General features: G+C 38.6%; 1 protein-coding gene across 2 annotated transcripts in view; it reads left to right on the forward strand.

Moving 5' to 3' along the window:
• The window catches only part of LOC307039430 (gasdermin-E-like), a 35,336-nt gene extending 16,835 nt beyond the window's left edge, over window positions 1-18,501 (forward strand). The window contains exons 2-10 of one of the 2 annotated variants that reach the window (XM_079681516.1): window positions 7,266-7,494; window positions 7,609-7,801; window positions 8,865-9,033; window positions 9,378-9,498; window positions 10,410-10,541; window positions 11,711-11,832; window positions 12,519-12,687; window positions 12,777-12,847; window positions 15,636-18,501. In XM_079681516.1, coding sequence (XP_079537642.1) covers window positions 7,284-7,494; window positions 7,609-7,801; window positions 8,865-9,033; window positions 9,378-9,498; window positions 10,410-10,541; window positions 11,711-11,832; window positions 12,519-12,687; window positions 12,777-12,847; window positions 15,636-15,869 — 1,422 coding nt within the window. In that variant the 5' untranslated portion in view covers window positions 7,266-7,283 and the 3' untranslated portion in view covers window positions 15,870-18,501. Of the gene's footprint in view, window positions 1-7,265; window positions 7,495-7,608; window positions 7,802-8,864; window positions 9,034-9,377; window positions 9,499-10,409; window positions 10,542-11,710; window positions 11,833-12,518; window positions 12,688-12,776; window positions 12,848-14,316; window positions 14,689-15,635 lie in introns of those variants that run through there. The other variant, XM_079681517.1, reaches the window with a different exon arrangement.
• The last annotated feature ends 3,006 nt before the right edge of the window (window positions 18,502-21,507 follow it).

Raw genomic sequence — 21,507 nt, forward strand, 5'->3', positions numbered from 1 at the left:
CATCCCATAATCCCCTCTGCTTCAGGCTGATTCTGTGTCTGTTACTTTAGATGAAAATAAGGAGCCACTCCCAACTCCCCTCTGCGAGATATTTGGTTGAAAAGAACACAAATCTTGAATCTGAATCTGAAACGTTCAGAACCTCTTTACACAGTGGGGATACTTGTTTATTTATAAAAGACATGGAAAAAGTGGATTTTGCATAATAGGTGACCTTTAAGACATCAGTACATGGTCAAAATTGACGCCCAGCTTAAAGGTAGGGTAGATAATTCACTTCAGAAACACTTTTTGTTATATTCCATGGAGTGCTCTTAACATCCCGATAGCAATGAATATATTAAATGCTTTGACAATAAATACATTAAAACATTTCATCTGTGGAAGCCGTGGCGCTGTAAAAAGCACGACCAGTTATTTTAGCCGGGCCAAATAACTGGATGGCCTACCTGCCTGTCAGCCTTCCATCTGTGCACAAACTTATCTCGTGCCCTCATTGGTCATGTGCACGTTCGTGTGTGTTGGAGGAGGGGCTCTGTAAGGGAGTCTGAAGGAAGGGGCAGATTTTTTTCGGCTGCATACTTTCAAATTCCAGCGCACTCAAGCTGGTTTCTCCATTCTTACCTACCGTACCTTTAAGTGTTAAGGGTGCACAACATGGCTGTGTACTACGTAAAATATCCAAATTGAGACACGGCAAGTTTTTGACGTCACATTAACGTAAATGTATGTTATTTTTTATAGATAATACTAAAGAAATAAGAGTGGATAATGTTGGTTGTTTTCTTTATGGTGACAATGTAAGTATTTTGAAAACCATAACCTTTAGGCTATCTTTACATTACTGCTCACACATAGCCAGACCATGGTGAATCCTTACTGCATGCCAGTCTATTTATTGTCAGAAATTTCCTCACACATTACAATCTTTTTTTTATTTTTAATCTATTTTTCCCTGGCCCACATCCTACAAAACATGAGAAACTACGTAAATAATTGGGAAACATTTAGACTTTGAGTTTTCAAACACTGAAAATGTGTTAAGTCAAGGGGAGTTTTGTGTTGTTCACATGTATGGGAAGGTGGATGGGTGATTTCTTTTTTCATTCAGGGTAAGAGCAACTGTTTTATATTTGTTCCCCTCACTGGCCTCTTTCTGCCCTCCAGCCAATATTGCATTATTTTGGTTAAAACAACAAAGGAGACACAGATCAAACTTTCTTCTTTCGTTTCTGTGTCTCTCTTCTCTAGCGGCACAAATCCTGCTTACGCCTGATTACTTTAAATATTTAAGCTATGATATCAGAGCCACGAGAATCAGTGAGCCATGGTGTGTGTGTGTGTGTGTGTGTGTGTGTGTGTGTGTGTGTGTGTGTGTGTGTGTGTGTGTGCGTGCGTGCGTGCGTGCGTGCGTGCGTGCGTGCGTGCGTGCGTGCGTGCGTGCGTGCGTGCGTGCGTGCGTGCGTGTGTGTTTTCGGTCATGTTAATTTGTTGACAACTTCCAGGGCACTTCCTGTAGGCTAACAACTGATTGTTACAGGGTGATGTGGGGATACATGGCCCTCACACACACCCACACACACTCTAAAAACAAATGCCTTGGCTCAACAAAGAAAATCAACGCAACAGTTTGCATTACATTACATTACATTACATTGCATTTAGCTGACGCTTTTATCCAAAGCGACTTACAATAAGTGCATTCGACCAGGAAGATACAACCTTTAAGAAAACAGAATCATATAAGTACATCAGGTTTCATAGAGCCAAACATTTCAAGTGCTACTCAACTGGCATTTAGAAAGCCAGCCCTTTATTAGTATATAAGTGCTTTGTTAGTAATTTTATCGCTCGAAGTGGAGTCTAAAGAGATGAGTTTTCAGTTTGCGTCGGAAGATGTGTAAGCTTTCTGCTGTCCTGATTTCAATGGGGAGCTCATTCCACCATTTTGGAGCCAGGATAGCAAACCCACGTGTTTTTGCTGACGGGAACTTGGGTCCCCCTCGCAGTGCGGGTGCAGCGAGCTGTTTGGCTGATGCAGAGCGGAGTGCACGTGCTGGGGTGTACGGTTTAACCATGTCCTGGATGTAGGAAGGGCCAGATCCATTCGCAGCATGGTACGCAAGTACCAGTGTCTTGAAGTGGATTCTAGCAGTTACTGGAAGCCAGTGAAGGGAGCGGAGGAGCGGTGTGGTGTGGGAGAATTTGGGAAGGTTGAAGACCAGACGAGCCGCTGCATTCTGGATGAGCTGCAGAGGTCGGATGGCACATGCAGGTAGACCAGCCAGGAGGGAGTTGCAGTAGTCTAGGCGTGAGATGACGAGAGCCTGGACCAGAATCTGCGCTGATGTCTGGGTCAGCTGGGGACGTATCCTCCTGATGTTGCATCGATGTTTATTGAGTTAAGACAACTTCTAATGAAATTATCTTAAAGCAACAAAGTTATTTGAGTTAGGGGAGATGGCTTTTCCTCTACAATTAGAGGAGTTTTTAATTACCACTTACTTAATAATTGGTAGCATAAACATACGTTTTGAAGTTGATTACTCAAAAGATTAAGTTGTTCCAACTAGTTTTACCACATGATTTAAAAGGAATTTTAAGTTGTATGTACTTAATTACCCTCATTCGGGATACAAGTTTTAAGTTGATTACTCCAAAAAATGAAGTTGTTCCTACTTGTTTTACCGTATGATTTAAAAGGAATTTTAACTTGTATGTATGTAATTACCATCATTGTGAACACACGTTTCTTAAGTTGAGAACCATTTATAAATTAAGTTGCTCCAAATATATTGTATTCAATATTTTTTTTTCTTAGCTTTTTCATGTTTTTGCCTTTAAAGAATGAAATTAATTGATTCCACAACAAAAATATTAGGCAATTCACTTTTTATTTTGAACTGCAGTTGTTTATTTCAACACATGATGTTTCAATCAGGAGAGAATTCATTTAGTTTTAACATTTATTGACACATGCCATATGATAAGGTGCATGAAGACCTTAAATCACAACTGACTGCAAGAGAGAGGAGAACCATTTTATAGTTTGGCTGCAGCTCGTTGATTGGCTGCTGGAGAATGAGGTGAAATGTAATAGGTTAAAGAGAACGCCTGTGATGAGCTGATTATTAGACCCTCCAGAAAAACGCGATTCTGCGATCGCAGAATTTACAGCATAATCGGCAAGATGGCGCAGATTTTTAAAAGGCCGCATATTTATTAAAAGGTCAACAAAGTTGAGAAAAAAAAAAGTTAACTCGTCTTGACGTGACGTCATCAGCTCGCGCATCAGAAAATGTGAACAACACTGTATAGAGTGAACGTGTGGAGCTCACACGATAGAGAAAACACCAAGATGAAAAAATCTAATCCATCTCATTTACCGACGAACATTTCTACTAAAGACCGGGCAAAAAGTGGGGGGAAACTATTCTGCACCCCGTGCAACTGTGTGTTGGAGCATAAGAGAAAATCGACGGTGACGACCCACTTTGATTCATTCAAACATTCGAAAATGCTTTCTGCTGCTGCGGACAAGAAAGCCAAACAACTCACGTCCACCGAGACATCAACCTCCAAAACCCTTTCGAGGGCTACAAGAAACGAAGTGAGTAGCCTACAAGATTGAAGCTGGTCAGATAACGAACGAGTAAATGAAAACAGAATGAGGCGGAGAAGTGTGTGTGTGTGTGTGGGGGGGGGGGGGGGGGGGTGAGATTAAAATAGCCCAATTGCTTTTACAATAAATAAACATTGAATGTGTTTAATTGAATAGTAAAGGGGTTTAACGTTAGTGGCAGGTTGTGTGTGAGAGAGAATAAATAAGACAGCCCAATATTTAAAAAAATTGTTATTCTTTTTTCCCGCATATTTAGCGTATTTTGCAACTTTCCGCATATTTCGCAACTTCCCGCAATTTCACCGCATAAAATCACATAAAACCCCCGCATGTTTAATCGCATAATCAAGGATTTTTGCCCGCGTTTTTCTGGAGGGTCTAGATCAGGGGTCGGCAACCCCTGGCTGGCACGCGGCACCGTAACCAGTGGCACACCAGGAATAAGTGGAATAAGTGTGCAAAAATATTTAAATTTTATTTTCGGATCCTGAACGAGACCGTCGCCAGAGCGCATCTCCCCGTTACCTGCAGAAGGAAGCCATGCACGTAACGCAACCCCGCTCTCTTTAACTCCAGGTGACTTTCTGCCGCTTTCCTCTGTGGTGCAGTGCTGATCGTTTCACCATGGAGGAAAGCACTTCACTAATTGCAGTACCCATAAGGAGCTGTACAAATGCCGCAGTTTTTACGTGGCTGTGTATTTAGTTGAAAGCCCAGTGGCGATCTGCTCATCTCTCATTGAAATAATATGCTACAAAGGGGCGGACTGGCCAACTGTGTGTTGAACTTTCCTGTCGGCTCCCAGACCGTAGTCGAGGAGGGCAGAAGCAACAAGCTTCAGGTTCAATAACCAACTTTAGCTTAAACGACGAGCTCATCTTGGGAGGCCGTTGCATTTATTTAGCTGTTCTTCTGTTTCATAAAATACATCACAGACCTCTGTTTTTCTGCTGCCTCGTTTCACTTCCAGAAACATACACGTTCCCTCACTGTCGCTCTTCCATCCACAAACACACATGCACAAGCCACACCCCCCCCCTTTCTCTCTTTTTCTCTCTCTCTCTCTCTCTTAAAGGGACAGCGACCTCATCTCACTCTGCATGAACCTAATATCATAACATGTGTGCTGTGGAAAATCACAGAACGGACGATCGCCCTTATTATTATGCCGTTTAAACCAATTGTTTAAATGTGTTTGTTAAATTCGGCATCATGTAAGTTGCGCTGACATGATGTCCACACACTGCTTCCCCGCAGCGAGGCTGATAGTTGACGAGCGTCAAGCTCCTCCCCCCCCTGTTGATAATTCTCGATCGTTGGCACGCTGATAAACTTTTTTTTTTGAAATGGCACTTCATATGGAAAAGGTTGCCGACCCCTGGTCTAGATTATATGCAGCTGCGGAGTGAATGTATATACACCCAGTCTTCCTGAAAGAACTTGCACTGAGCTTCATTTAAATCTTGAAAAAAAAGAGAAATAACACAAATTTAAATTGCCCCACAAATAATAAATAAACACAGTAGCCATATTACCATGGGAAATAGGGACACAGCAAATAAATGCTGCCATCACATCGAAGTTAGAGGCCTTTGCATATTTAAAACCAGTGCCAAATATGTAAAATCTGTAAAGTTTTTGTAAAGCTTCAGTAACAAACTCTCAATGGCCACCAATCTACAGATCACACACATCAATTTTACAAAAGATGTAACAAAGATGTTTACACTGCCGACAGTCATTATTTCCAACATTATGAACACATTTAACGCAGAATGCTTGCTCATTAATTTTGTTTCCCTCCACCACGATGGTTGCCATCGTATGGTCAGATCCTGGGGTGGACCGGTCACTGATGAAGGCGATATTCATGTCCTTTTGAAGCACATTAAATAATAGGTTAGCGCATAAGAGATAATGAATCAAGTAATTACATACTTTTTAAACTGTCTCTCTTAGTGAATTCAGAGCCATTATTACCAGCTGCTAAAGCAACGCTGGTATTGTTTTCACCTATAGAGTCTGCATGTGTGTGTCATCATGGCAATGTGGTCCTGAAGACACACAGAGGTGGTTTTGAGTACTTTACCTAGTGTTTAAAATGCATGTGGATAGATTTTGTCAATCACAACCGTGCAAGTTTTAGTGTATCTTCTCATCTTTTTTGCAGGTTCCATACAATATTTGAACTGGTTAAGTGAAGAGCAGAAGCCACTTTTCAAATTTGACACAATCCTTTTCCCATGCCATTGCTGTCAACACCTATCCATGCTGAACATTGCTAAGATATTATTGATTGGGGTGTGGCCAAAAGTGCAATATGCTTCAAAAATGTAACTGACAGAGTGCAGTGCTTTTGTCCTGTGTTTTTACACTGTGCCCATGGATTTTATGTTATTTCAAGATTTTGAATTATGTCGCTAAACTTCCTTTTCTCCAAGGTACACGACAAGGCAGCGGATGGCTATAGTTCTCTGCATACTTCAATTGTATTGTGCTATTTTTGAAAAAGGAAAAAAAGAGAAATAAGCTAAATTAATATATTCTGGGTGACATGCCAACAACTTGCATTTCAATGACAACTCTAAATAACGATCCTACGTCAAGAAGCATGTCCTTGATCTGCTTCACCAAGATTCATTTTTAATAAAAAGCACAATATATATATATCACAATATAACCAAAGTATTTTTACTCTCACAGTAGCCTCTACTACTTTGTATCCTCTCACATAACTATTCACATTTCAAAGGCTGCTAATTTTGGTCAAACAGCAATTTGCCTATACAGTGCAACTACAAGGCTATCTACTGTATTTGAATGACAAAAGATGACACTCACCTTAAAATGTCCTTTGTATATTTCTATTTGTCTTAACTGTCGGAACTTGTCCAGGCATGTTAAGTGGGAGTGGACTTGAAATCCTTAACTCAAGGTGTAGAACAATTAAGTTATCAAGCCAATTGCATTACTTACTACAACTTGAATTTTATTTTAAGTCAATTAACGCAGAAATCAGAGTTCAAATTGCACACAATATTAAGTTGATGTAATTACCAACATTATTACGTCAACACAACTTATAAATTAATGTTTGCAACTTAAAATGTTTATCTAAATCAATTAACTCACATTTTTATCTTGCAACCATGCATTTAATTAAGTGGAGGTGAAAGGTCGCCTGAATTCGTTTTTAGAGTGCAGTACCTGGCTTCATAGGGACTTGCATCCATTATTTTAAGGGAGACTGGGGAGAATACCAACTGGAAATAACCCACAGTGGTTTGTAGTTGGGGAAAAATTCCTCATCTTGTCTTTGCTCTCGGCGTCTTGCAACATAAATTGAAGCATTAAAAGTAGCGGGCCAATGGATTAAAAAATGTATTCAAGTTAAACCCAATAATCTGGAATTCATTTATATAAATCACAAGTGGAAAATACAAGTATCCAATTGTATTTTGGTGAGAGATTATTACATTGTGTTGAAATTAAATGATAAACTTGTAAGAGAAATGCTTTTTACTTTATAATAACATGATTTCTGAATATTTCCTTGTTCTTAATCTTAGCGCCTTCAAATTGAGAAAATGAAATTGAAGTGTTAAAATTATCTTTCTCTTCTTCTTCTTCTATGTGTCTGCAGCCCTCGTTTATAGAAGTCATGTTTTCCAAAGCCACTGCCAACTTCGTCCATCAGATTGACCCTGATGGAAGCCTCATCCATGTGTCGCGAGTAAACGACTCAAAAAAACTGGTTCCTATTGGACTAGTTGTCAAACGCAACCGCATCTGGTTCTGGCAGAGCCCCAAGTACCAACCCACTGTTTTCACACTCAGTGACTTGTTGCAAGGCGACCAGGTGCTAAGTCCTGGTAAGTCTGCATATACAGAAAAAAAGGGAATAGAAATTGCTAAAGTATTTCCATGCCTCCTTATTGTAAGACACATTTACCCTCACGCATATCCAACATCACATGTTTTGTCAGGAGTGTCCGAGACAGACTTTCTGACCTACAAGGGGACGTTTAGAGACGCAGTCTCCGGGAAGCTGGACCCCGAGGTTGGCCCCGTCGGTGGAACACTGGAGGGCCACGGCTCCTCCGAGCTCCAATCATGTTTTGGCAGGATGTTGAAAGAGGAACTTGATGTGAAAAAGCTGTTACGGGACTCCAGCAGCAGGTCATTCATAATTTCCGTATTCAAGATTCACACATTGTGGACAGTGAGCAGAAGGTGAAAGGGTGACAACATTATTATTCATGAGGGGAATCAATGTAGTTAGACAACACATTTGACACCTAAAACCAGTAACATGCAAACCACAGAGTTCAATAGTGTCATCTTACTTAAATACACTGCACTTGATATGTCCTTGGTTCTAGTGATTTGGTTTCTAATGTGAATAGCATGCTGCAGGACCTAGGAATAAGTTAGCACCTTATTACTTCTGGCTTCCTCATATTGTTTTACAACATAAATTGCGTCAGTAAATACCCCAGTGATTAATGTCTGAAGCCTCTATGTGTAATAAAAACAGTGGTTGTTAACAAGTGACCACTAAAACTCATCACGTACATCATCAGCCGCCTTTAGCTCAGCGGTGGTTAAGCCATGCAACTGTGATGTTGTTTGTCTTGAATTCAATGTTTTATACTGTATGTGTTCTGGGTTAAATTCCTAAAATAAGGCCTGTGGTTAATACAAGCTTAGCAGATTTACAAATCCAACATACAATATGTCAGTAAGTACACCACTGGTGAATGTCTATAGCTTTTAAGTGTCTTATTAACAACTTCATAAACTGAACGTCATCCCGCTCAACATTAGCCGCCTCTAGCGTAGCAGTGTTTACATGATGCCATGCTTCTGTGTTTTTGTTCGCTAATAGCCTTTACGTTAGCTAAATCTATAGTTTTGCTACTTACTTTTAGCAATTTACTTTTAGCAATTTGCATTTTGCATTTACGCTTCAAAAATCGTAAAAGTGGTGTTAATATGTGGAGATTATCCTGCTGAACAAAATATTTAAGTATCATAAACGTTGCTTTGCCAAGGATCTTATTTTCTGCAATAATACAATTGCCTTTTGTCAAAGGACACTTTGTAATCTAATATTCCTGCCAGTTTACAAAAATCTGTCATGCCTTCACCTCTCTACTAATTACTGATAGATTACACCTAAATACCACGCACATACACTACATTGCCATTGTAATTCATACACTTTTTTATTTTGAGTTAGGCTGCTGGACATGCAGAATAAGCTGGTGAAGCAGATGGAGAAGCGAGAGGAGGTGCTGGCAGTGGTGAAGGAGAGGATCCTCACCACCACCCCGTGCTCCATCACCCAGAAGAAAAGGGAGCAGTGCATCTTCCAGGGGCTGGTGGGCCTGCTCGGGAGCCCTGCTAAGGTGGGTGTGGAGTGTGAATGTGTGTATTTTCAGAATTCAATATAACCTTTGATATTGTTTATTTTTACTGTAATCTGTGCCATTATTAGACAATGAATCAAGTTAACTAATGATTATGAATGCTTTTTCGTTATTATGTATACATAAATTACCTTTCATTTACTATATATAGTGTTTTTTTTATCATTAACAAAAGTGTTGCACACTTTTGAGAAATAGTTTGACGTATCTATTAATGACGGTTTAATAAAGTGACACCAATGTAATATTTGTTTATTTTTCCGCAAGATTGTCACTTAAGTACCTTTTAATTTAAAATTCCTGGCTTGTGTGTGTATTCTCAGTTGTGTGTGAAGAACAGCAGCAACATTGAGGCGGACAGCGACGTCTCCTTGGAGATCCCGTCTGGAACAGTTATTGCGTACAGCGTCCTGGAACTGGACATTAAAAAGGATGGACACTATGGTGAGTGTGTGTGTGTGTGTGTGTGTGTGTGTGTGTGTGTGTGTGTGTGTGTGTGTGTGTGTGTGTGTGTGTGTGTGTGTGTGTGTGTGTGTGTGTGTGTGTGTGTGTGTGTGTGTGTGTGTGTGTGTGTGTGTGTGTGTGTGTGTGTGTGTGTGTGTGTGTGTGTGTGTGTGTGTGGTTACAGAGAAAAAGTGGGGTCATTGTGACAAAAGTGTTCTTGGAAAATGGGAAGTGTGAATCACATTTTCACTTCTCTTTAGTTTGACAAGATATAAAAAAAATAATTATGGTATTCATTCCATTCCATTGCGTACCAACATCTGTACCTGCGGCAAAAACCAAAACTGTTTTATTTTCCATTAACCAGTCTTTAAACACTGCCAGAGCCAATACTGTGCTCTCTTAAGTGTTTACTTCCTGTCTCACCTCTGTAGTTCTTCTGACGTCCAGTGCGCTGTATTTAAACCTGTTTCTTTTCTGGGGACAGTTCAGCCATCTTGAAACCAACTTTTTATGGTCTCCACAAATATAAAAGCTAATATTCAAAAAGTATTCCATGGTGTTTTTTGATGGATGATACCTAATGTTGAAGTTAAGTCGACCGGACTTCTTTCCGCTGATTGAAGTGACTGCAAATTGTCCCTTGATCCTCCCTTGCAACGGTCATGTTATCCTTAACAGCTGTGTGTTAGCGAGTATTACAAATCTCTTGCATCAATAATTTCTCTTTTTTTTTCCATGGTCCTAATAATAATAATAAATACAAATATAGTAAATACTACACTGTATAGAGAAGCACAGTCAAACCTCACTTAATATAAATCAGTCCATCATTTTTTAACATCCCATAGGCTGATATTCAATAGTGAATTGTCTGATTTTGTGTTTTGACTATGTGATGTTGTGTGTAGATATATGCCTACGGCCTGGAACAATAGGAGGTATTGAAGCAGACTCGCCTGAGTCCTGGCCATCCCAGGATTCCTTGGATTGGGTGGACGGCATGTTTCCAGGGAAAGTAGCTTTGATTGAAATGCAAAATGGTTTGTGCTTTTTATATATATAATAAGTCAGTTGATTGGAAATAACTTTAATGGATAAGCTTCCATTTACACTTTCTATTTTGGGAGAAAATAACAGACATTAAGGAAGTGATGGAAAGGAAATAAGATCCCTTTTCTGCTGCAGATGGCTCTGTGGATTTAATGTTGGGTGGAATTGTGGTTGGTCTGACCAGCATCAGAATATAAAACTTCAACTTTAAGTACAATGCTCAAGTCAGGGTACTTTGAAATTATTTTTGGATTACTTCAAAATAAAACTTTGAAATATTGCCTTTTCTTCTCTATCAACATCTCAAAAATGTTTGCAAATTCAGTGTTTCCCTTGGGGCAACCATGTTTCCCATACAAAAAACAGTACTGACACAAACTACATGTGCTGTCTTTATTTAAAATAAAAAATGTTTTTGAAAATTGCCATGTTTCGAAGACTAAACAGAAATATATTTTCTATTACATAGAAATACTTAGCAAACTAACCTCAATCGTATTGCATATTTTCCCCACAGTCAACCTGGGTTTATGAGGCTGCAGTTTGAAATTTGATTTCGTAATTCTGATTACATGTACCCAACTCTGACTATTACTAGTAAGTCTTTATATATCTGCCATTGTCAGAAATATACAGCCTGTTATATATACATAATATTTTACAGTTTGCCAAATAGTCTTCTTCTATTCTCAGATTTTAGATGACAATTCACACTTTTCAACTCAAACTAACTTATCAGTTATTCCCAACTAAAAGTTCAACTAGCAAGAAGCTAAAGAGGATAAACCCTTACCACAAATGTTTAGAATGAGTTAATTATGCAACTGTATTTGGGTCTGCATTAAATATACATGATGTTGAAAAATCATACTATTTTGGAGAATTATAAGTAAGTCATGACTGAGTTACTTCCATTTTAACGTGTCATAAAAAATGTGAGTGTAATTGCGTAATGTCTTCAATAATTGTGGTTGTAGGGGTTTACCAAGAACTCTGTGCCTGTTTGTAAGAAAGCGGAATATCCCAAAATAAAAAGGTTGCAGTACTATTTAAACATTTGGAGATTAAAACGAGTAGATAATGTAAGTAGGTAGACATAATCCCAAGAATGAGACGTGTTCAGTTTGAAACCTGACACAGTATCTCCCTTTTTTTACAGGATCACATAAGATGGATCTTTCTCCTCTGGCAGAGCTCCCCCAGTCCACTCGATATGCTTTGTTCAAGAGACTCCAAGAGACTCTGAGGGACAGAACTGCCCTGTCACATGTTGAGTGTTCGGTGAGTGACACTCTGAGGCAAAGGTCGAGGTCACCGTGACCTCCCAAAACACATTTTTGCCCATAACTCAATGATAACTTCTTACAAATGTCTAATAGGATTACAGCATTAGGAGATGACATTTTGGACAGACATGGATTTGAATTGCAACAGGACTGGTATGCAGTGTTATAAGAGTGTTCGTGTGGTGACATCAATTTGTAGGCCGACCCAGATGTTAGCATCGCAAAGGCCCCCTTGAAAAGATCTATGTTTTTTTTTTACTATTTCATTTTAGAATATTGCAGACAATGAAATGTTCACCAAACACACGTTTATGATACTTAAACATTGTTTTCAGAAGGAAAGACTCCACATATTAACAGCACTTTTATGATCAACATCATGGCTGCATGGTTGCACGTCACCACCGCTAAACTAAACGCGGCTAATGCTCGGAAATTAGTCAGCATTATTTTATGTTGTAGAACAAAACATGAGAATATCTCAGTCTTCTTACACCTAGATAAACACACATATTATTTAAGGCATCTTAGCAAAACACATGACATAAACAGTTGACTTTAAAGGTAACAAAAGTTGTCAAATGCTCACTGATTTCTGCGTTTTTGGAGTCATTACTGGACAACTCTATTATTTTTCGTGTTTTTTCTATTTCCTCTCCTCTCTGTACCTGTCTCTCTTAGCTGGATGAGTTGTGCAGTGGTGAAACACTGGATATGGCCAAGCATAATGATCTGTCAGAGAGTCAGAGAGAATTATTGTCAGCCATACTGGAGCTGCTTGGCACAGACACTGCTGCTGACGTCCCTTTATACCTTAATGCAGCTCACCTGTTGGTCAGTGCCATGGAAGGTGAGGACAAACTTGAGTCTGTAGAGGGCTGTAAACATTTTCCCACAGTGATTTTGAGCAAACATGTTTCATATGTTGTTTTTTTGCAGAGTTGTCTGATGAAGCTCTGAGCCTCTTGAGTGAGAGCAGCTCTCGTTTTCTGGAGGCCTTCAACACATTGGTTAGTTCAATTGTACTGCAGATTGTTTCATGTTGTCTGAAAATGTTATTTGTATAACAATATGAAGCTACAGCTAGGAGTCTCTTAGCTTAGTTTACCATAAAGGGGAAAGCTCTTGGAAGGGCGAACTAGATAATAGGAAGTTATTGGGTGCAGTACTACTTGATTTTAGTTCTGCTTTTGATGTTATTGACCATTCTTTGCTGTTAAACAAGCTAGAACAGTATGGTTTTAATCTTGATACGCTGAGGTGGTTAGAAAGTTACCTGACAAATCAAAGTCAAACTGGTTTTTTTAATGGAAGTCTGTCAAAAATGAAGACAGTCACTTGCAGAGTACCTCAGGGTAGTTATTTGGGACCACTTTTATTTTCTATTTTCACAAATGACCTACCATTAGTGTTAGAAAAAGCCAAAATTGTAATGTATGCAGATGACTTGACAATATATGAAGCAGCACCGTCTACAAGAGAGTTGACTAGTTTTATGAACAAAGATCTACAATTGATATCAGAGGGGGTCATAAATAATAAATTGGTACTTAATGCTGGAAAAACAAAATCTTTAATAATAGGGTCAAATCATCAGTTAAAAGGTGAACCAAAATTGCAACTACATTTAAACCATATTCAAATTGAATAGGTCAAGGAGACAAAATTGCTAGGTATAACCCTGGATCATAAATTATCTTGGTCTACTGATAATGTTGTATGTAAAACGGGAAGGGGTGTGTCACTTGTAAAAATAATTGTAAAATATTTGCCAATGGATGTCAGTAGACAAGTTCTGGATGCTTTGGTTCTGTCGCAGCTTGATTATTGTTTGGTTATATGGTCTATTAATGCAGAAAAAGACTTAAACAAACTACAAGTAGCACAAAATAAGGCAGCACGATGTGCACTGCAATGCTCCTACAGAACCAGAGTACCTGAAATGCTGGAGACACTGAAATGGTTAAGTGTCAGACAGAGGTCCACTTATATTTTGTTACATTTTGTAAGAAATATTACAGTGACTCACTCACCGCATATGTTATCACAAAAGTTTATAGCGCAGTATGCTCAACATAACTATCAAACACGACATACAATAGAAGGAAGGTTTGTATTACTCAAATATGGGACAGAAAACAGTCATGTACAGAGCCATGGTCAGCTGGAAGTACATTTCAAAAGGTTGCAAACAAATTAAGTAAAATTGAACTGTGCCTGTGGGTATGTATGCAGTGGCGGCGCCAGAGTATTTTTGTTGGGTAATCTATGGTAGGGCTAACCCATACAGTGGTGGGGCTCAAGTCAGTATTTGCAATGTAATTACATACACGCTCCCCTTGACAGTGAAACGCCACGTTTGAGGGTTAGATTATTTCCCTGTCTCAATCTGAATTTAACTATATGAAATAAAAAGGCACATTTGTCTTGTAGTGCATAAAAAGGGCGACCTGTAGCTAATTCTTCAATTTCCCCACAGGTGACCACTTGACATGCTGAAAACCCAACCCCTGCAGGGGGTTCTGGGGGGATGTAGTGATGGGAATTCCGGCTCTTCTTGGTGAGCCGGATCATTTGGCTCGGCTCACCAAGAAGAGCCGGCTCTTTCGGCTCCCAAACGGCTCTTCAGTTTACCACATATTATACCTTTTAATTAAATCAAATGTAGCCCTGTTTTGATGTGTATAGGCCTATGTGTACAGATATATATCACTTAAATTAATCAATACATCCTTTGTACTGAAGTATTCAAAAGTAAATATTACATGTTTAATAAATGACTTGCTGTGGCCAAATGTTTTCATTGCATTTACAGACCCTTGTAACTTTCTGATACCACCCAATGAATGCACTGACTTGCTTGTAGAACCACGCTACACAAAACAGATAGCAACACCTATAAAAAACTATTTTAAAAAAGGGGCTACTGTATCGACATTTTAAAATTATTTTTAAAGAAAAGGCCGATTCTGTGAGCTGCAGCTGACCACGCCCCCCTGCAGGAGAGGGGAGCGTGCTCTGAGATCAGTTGCTGGGCTCTCAGAAGAGGGGGAGAAAAAGAGATCTCCCTCCTCCGTGTTTTACTCTTATAGAAGTAAGAATAGAAGCAACGGGGCAGAAACCCTCCTTTTTACGCAGCGGTCCAGACATAGACATCAAACGGCGACATTCAGTTGATATTTACTTTGGCATTAGGGCAGGGATATCTAGATACTTTCCAAGGTTTGACATAATGAATTGTGCTATTTTTAAAGCAAGCAACGATGTTTTCAAATCTGTAATCAAAAAGCTCCTCAAAAACACTATCGAAGCAGTTCCTGCCGTTGCTACGTTAGTTCAAACAGTAACAACGGACTATTTTTCTTTAACGGATGCATGTCAATTTAAATAAATACATACAACTATTTTTTAAATCAATAAAATAATGTTCTAAATCCATAAAAGCATTTCAATTAATATTGGGAGTCATGTCGTTACTTTGTTGAGAATGTGGCCATGTAATAAGCGGGATAATGTGCACATTGCACATGCCGATCTAGATCCCTCCGCAAAAAAAGAAGAACCGGCTCGTTGCTAGTGCTAATGGGGATCCTAATAAAGAATAAGAATAAGAATTAGACAGCAAGCCTGCTGTAGCTCCTGTACTGTGGTTATTGTTGGTCAGTAGGTTTATAGAATTGCTGTGTTAAACATAACAGCATTTTCTGCGGTGTTTATAACAAGCATGTTTTGTTGATCAAATATTAGCCTCACCCAGCCACCGCCTATGTATCCATTTCTCTATTTTTGTCCCTCCAGATGTGCAGTTTAAAGAAGAACAGCGAGCCTCTCTCCATCCAGTGTCTCCCTGTTCTCCTGCAGGAGAACCAGGCCTTCCAGCAGGCAGAGCAGCTGCTCCGCTCCGCTAACGTGGCGCTGAAGAGAGACAGCGACAGGCTGTGGTCAGAGACAGGAAGTGAAGCACGAGTGCTCCCATTAATCCTCTCTCTCTGCATACAGGGACTGGCTCTGCTGTGCAAAGGGCAAAAGTAGTACTTAGTGTCTGCATGTGCACTTTTCTCTTTTGTATGAAATGTATTCCTTCCATTTCTTTCTTCATTGGAAAGTTTATTCTAAATTAAGCATGAAATCATTGTATTATTTTCATATTTTCATACTATTGCTACAAATCTTCCTGTTAACATTTTTTCTTAAATATATTTTATAAGCAAGCGCTTATTTTTTAATTAAAAAAAATATATCTCTATATTTTACACAATGAAATGCTATACTGTTGTAGACATGGTTTATACACATTGGGGATATTTCCTTTAACAATACAATTTCTCACTCACAACCCGTCACATGTTGACGGGCGCCCTCCTATATACCTTCATAGACCTCCCATAGCGTTGATAATAGACGCCATGAGAACGCTACCCGACGATCGGTTGTTATTGTCAATATTAATATAATAATTATTTATTTTTTAATAAATAATAAAAAATCTTTAAACAAAGGCTACATTAATGTATTAAATCGATGTTAATCCATGTGTGTGGTTGTGGAATTAATGGATGTGCCGTTGTGCGATTGCGTTGCCAGGCAACGCAACAATTTACAAACTCTTCAACTACAACCCTAATTATAAACATTTCAGAAGGCCTCACGAAATACTTTAATGTAAATTAAAATGTAAATGTGAAGGGATGTGTGTAATGTGGTGATTGACATTATTCACCCACGGATCTATGTGTTGGGGTATTGTTCCGCACGGACATTTTAGTTAACCGGACTTCCTGTTGAACATTTTTTTTAAATAAAATAATACTTTATTCCGAGTTTGCTTGCTTTTCTCTTTGGAGGTCATCACATAACGGCATTGTAATACACGGTTCGGCTGCGTTAAATATTACATATCTGCCGTAGTTCTCTATTTATAGAGCCCTGCTGAGAAGACTTCTAGACAAATAGGAAGAACTGCCGCCAAAACTTAATATGTGACGTCACGTGGATCATAAATATATCAGCAATTAAACAAAATCTTCAATTTCTCTTCACAATATAAGTCTCCTCGCAGTATCAATACTAATTCGGCTGACATTTATATTTGATCCAATCGGTATATTGGTATTATTTACACCATAACGGTGCAAAGCTGATAGAAAGGGACACCCGGTGGTTAAAGCACGTTATTCAAATTTGGACCCGTTCAAATCCAGTTTTGGACAGCCTGCCGTGGTTCCATCCCATTTCAAAGTGTTGTTCGACGCTTGGTGTAACTCTCGGCGCACACTCAAACATCCAATCACAGAGCTTGAGGACTATCACTGGGTTTGTCAAGCGAAGCGGAGAGAATACTTACTTCTGCGTGTAAAATTCTCTAAAACAACTACTATGAGCTGCTCCGACCCTCGGTCCTGATGGACTCCAATTTGTGTTTATTAATCAAACAAATAAATAAACACAAGGATAATTATGTGTTATTGTTGAGTAAATAACAGTGTGTGGTTTAGAAAAGGAAACAAAATTAGAAGGAAAAAACGATGAAACAATACAGATTTCAGTATTCTGAGCCCCTACTCTCCCCATACATAACGGCAACAAAAGTCCTACATTATTCAATTAATATAAAGAAGTAAAAACAATAAGTGTGGCTTGATATTGAGTAAGAAAAAGGTTGATAAACGCTGTGAGAATGGGTCTGCAGAGAGCATTTCGCCGCGATCCCAACTCCTCTATTATCAACGTTCAGGGAGCTCTATGCAAGTCAATGGGAGGCCCTGCCCATTGAAAACTGACTCTCAAGGGGTACCCTGTGCGTAATATAGTGACGGGAGGGGCCCTGACCGACCGTCAACATGTGACGGGTTGGGATTGAGAACGTATTGCCTTTAATGGCACCTTACATAAACCTGTACTACTGTTTCTTTGTATATATTTGTATTTATACAGTACATTTTCTTGTTCACTTACTTGTCAATCAATGAGATATAACATTTTAAAATTAGCAACAACATTTTAAATGTAATGCATGCGGAGGGTATACAAATTGATCAAATATATACATGCATGCAGTATTAAATGCATACAAGTATATATGGATAAACTGCAGACAAATGCATATTATTGCCGAGGTTTTTATATCCAATCAGGCTGTATTTTATTGCTGCTAATGCTCCTTATAAAAATATGTTCTTTTCAACAATTGTATTTATAATGAACGATATTTACCATTCACTGGAATACTGTCATTGAATACATAAAGCTACCTTATATTACAATTCTTTATTTTCATCTGTGGATTATATGTATTTTTAGCTATGAAGTTTTATGAAGCTTACGTTGCCTTTTCTCCACTTTCTTAGTTTTGATTGTTGACTGGAAAAAAACATGTTTTAACCATACTACAGTAACCTATTTTGAAAAATGTTTTACTTTATGTTTTTGTCCATGTCATTGCTCTATTCAAGTGTATTATTTTGTCTTACATATAGGTCGAATAAGCTTTTTTATTGTATGATTAGTATCTCCCCAATCTGAAGAAATCTTATGAAAGATTATGAATTATATTTACATTTCTTGGAGTTATTTGAAAAAAAATGGTTTACATGAGAGGTTAACCCCTGTGCTCTGTGATTTAAAGCTATAAAACATAAATAAAACATTCATTTTACTAAAAGTCTTTGCTTGTTTTGAGATTTATTTTTGTATTACTGAGATTCCAAACAGCACATTCTTTATCATGCATATGTGAGTCTGGATTCAAGTAGTAATAATCAAAAGAACGGCAAGTCTTTCCTTGTGTGTACATAGCATATCCGCCACCTCTGTACAAGGGTGTGTGCTTTATTCTCACACATGGACCATGGTACATCCACTCAGGTGTTTCCACTTACGGCTGATTAGACCCTTTAATAAAAAAATGGATGTTACACAAGAACAAATGTACAGACAGAAACACAGATTGAGAAACGCCCTGAGTATTTTCCATGTTAATACTAGAGTATTTTTTTTCACAGAGCACAACATATGATCCGTTGCTGCACCTGTTAGGGTGGCACAACTTATACGATTGTATAATAACTTTACGCACACGGGTAGGGTTGGTAATTACTTAAAAAATACATTTAGTTACAATTCCTTATACCTGTTAAAATGTCATAAGTAGTATTGCAGCATTAAAGTAGCCTGATTACTTTACATTGCTTATGAAAGTACCTCACTATCAATATGTAAATATATAAGAGAAACTAAATAACAATAAGAGGGATTTTACTCTAGTGTACTATGTAAGATAACAGAACAATGGGACCTTAGAAAAGAAGAAACCAAGATATTAAGGATAAAAAATGTGTCACCTGGTCAGTGTTTTTTAAGAAACCTGCCTTTCAAAAAGCTTATTCATTCAATATATAGACTATAGAATGAATATGCTTATCGAGTATGTGGTCTTTGTTGTATGCAGTATGTGGTCTTTGTGGTCACCAACCTTTTTTAGCCCAAGATCACCGACCTCGGCCTAGGAGCGGTCGGCAACCCGCGGCCTAAGCCCTCCGCTCTGGCTCCCTTGAGCTTAGACAAAAATAAGAAGGAAATAAAATAAAAATATTTTTAGGACTATTTATATTTTGTTGCATGGTTGAAAATGTTTCGTATCTTGTATTTTGAGGTGATACTGTGACACATAAATAAAAAACAAAACGGTTTTAATTAGGTCAACTAAAATATGCGTCACATCCTGCTACGGTCCCGCGCGAGCGCCTTTTCCTGCGGGTGAATAACCTGACCCCCGGCTCGATGAGCGAACTATGGATAAATCAAAGAAAAGTACCGGAGGAACACAGGATTTAATTCTGTGTGGACAGAGTTATATGCTTTCACAGCAAACGATGCTGGTTTTCCGGTATGTTTGATATGTAGAGAGAAGTTGTCAAAGGTGCTGCAGACTTTACGTATCGAGGAACAACAAGGGAGAGGAAGACAGCTGACAATCTTCAGTCATAATTCAATGGGGTATGTAATTTATTTCAGAAAACACTTTTTGTTATATTCCATGGAATGCTCTTAACATCCCGATAGCAATGAATATATTAAATGCTTTGACAATAAATACATACAAAAATGTATCTCTGGAAGCCGTAGTACTGTAAAAAGCACGACCAATCATCTGAGCCGGCCTGGCTGCGTCTATCGTTATAGAGAGGCGAAGTCACACCCATCTACTTCTGGTCCATGGGACCCCGGAAGCGAAAAATTATACATTGAATTCAATGGAGAGAGAAAAAGTATCTTTTGATCCCGTTTGAATTGTGCCACGAACTACACATATGATGTTTGTCAATCTTAAACAATCATTTCCATGTCAAAAAAGTCACATTTTGTCGTAAAACTGTTGAAATATAAGACTATGAAAGATACGCGACTACAAAGACTACAAATCCCAAATCCCATTCTGGGTCGCGTATGTGATGTCACAGGCGATAATGCTCCAAGTGGTTGAGACTCGTAATTAAAGCGAAGAAGAAGATTTCATAACTGATTTATTACCTCCAATAAATATAAGAGATTGCTCCAATAAATTCACTTTTACAAGATGCCTGTGTGCTTTGTACCATGTTGTAATCACAAAAGTGATCATACCACTTGCTCGTTCTATCGCTTCCCGTCTGATGAAAGGACCAGGAGTCGCTGGATCAGACATATCATGTAATATCATAGGTAATATACATGTTGTGCATGGAACATAGTCAAGTTAGCAACCTAGCTAGTAGCGACGAGTAGCGAGCACGTTAGTTAGCATTACATTACTTAGCCTTGTCCTTTTTAGTAGCCTTACCATGAAGTTATTATTTTATTACATGAAGTACACCAAAATGTTAAACAGTAAGAGTAGTCATCATGGTAAGTATTTCGTGAAACATTTGAAGAGTAGCCTACTGCGCCCCCCACCGGGTGCTAAGGAAGCAGTTCAGGGAGAGTCGAAGGAAGGCAGGCAGGGAGCTTTGCATGACATTCTTCTGGACATGTGTCATTGTGATGACAGTGAGGGTGAGTCAATCTGTTTGTTGGAAAGACAGTAGTTGAGTGATTACTGAGAGAAAATTATTAAAAGAGATTATTATTCAGTGTTTTTACTTTAAAGTGTTGTTACTGACCTTTTTCTCTTTTATTTTCTTTACCTCACCTGTAACTGCTGAGACCCTGAGGAACATGCACACTGGACTGACCTGCTCTGGCAACCTGATTTCCACTGTACGTAATAGTATTTGGTTATGGTATATTATTTATATACATCAAAGGCACAATGCACCCCCCAGAGACACACATGTATTGAGTGTGATATTTTGCATAGGTCATGTGAAATCATCTTTACATACTAGGAGCGGCAACTTGTTTTGAAATTGAATTTTTAATATCCGATAATAAAGTTGATCTGTTTTCTTTATTCTTCTCTCTTCCCAGCTCCATCCATCACCGTTCTCTGTTCCTGCAGGTCCTGCTTGCTAATCAATGCTTTATTTTTTTACACAATTACAAATAAAGTCAATGTATTGTATGACAGGAAGTTGTGCTTCATTCTGATTCAATAATAAATTCATTCTGCCTTCAACTGCAAAATGATTGTGGACTGCACCAACATCCATGTAGCTGCCCCCCAGTAAGATGAACCAAGCAAAGCTGACACTCA

The sequence above is a fragment of the Notothenia rossii genome, assembly GCF_949606895.1.
Source record: "Notothenia rossii genome assembly, chromosome: 5".
Taxonomy (NCBI): domain Eukaryota; kingdom Metazoa; phylum Chordata; class Actinopteri; order Perciformes; family Nototheniidae; genus Notothenia; species Notothenia rossii.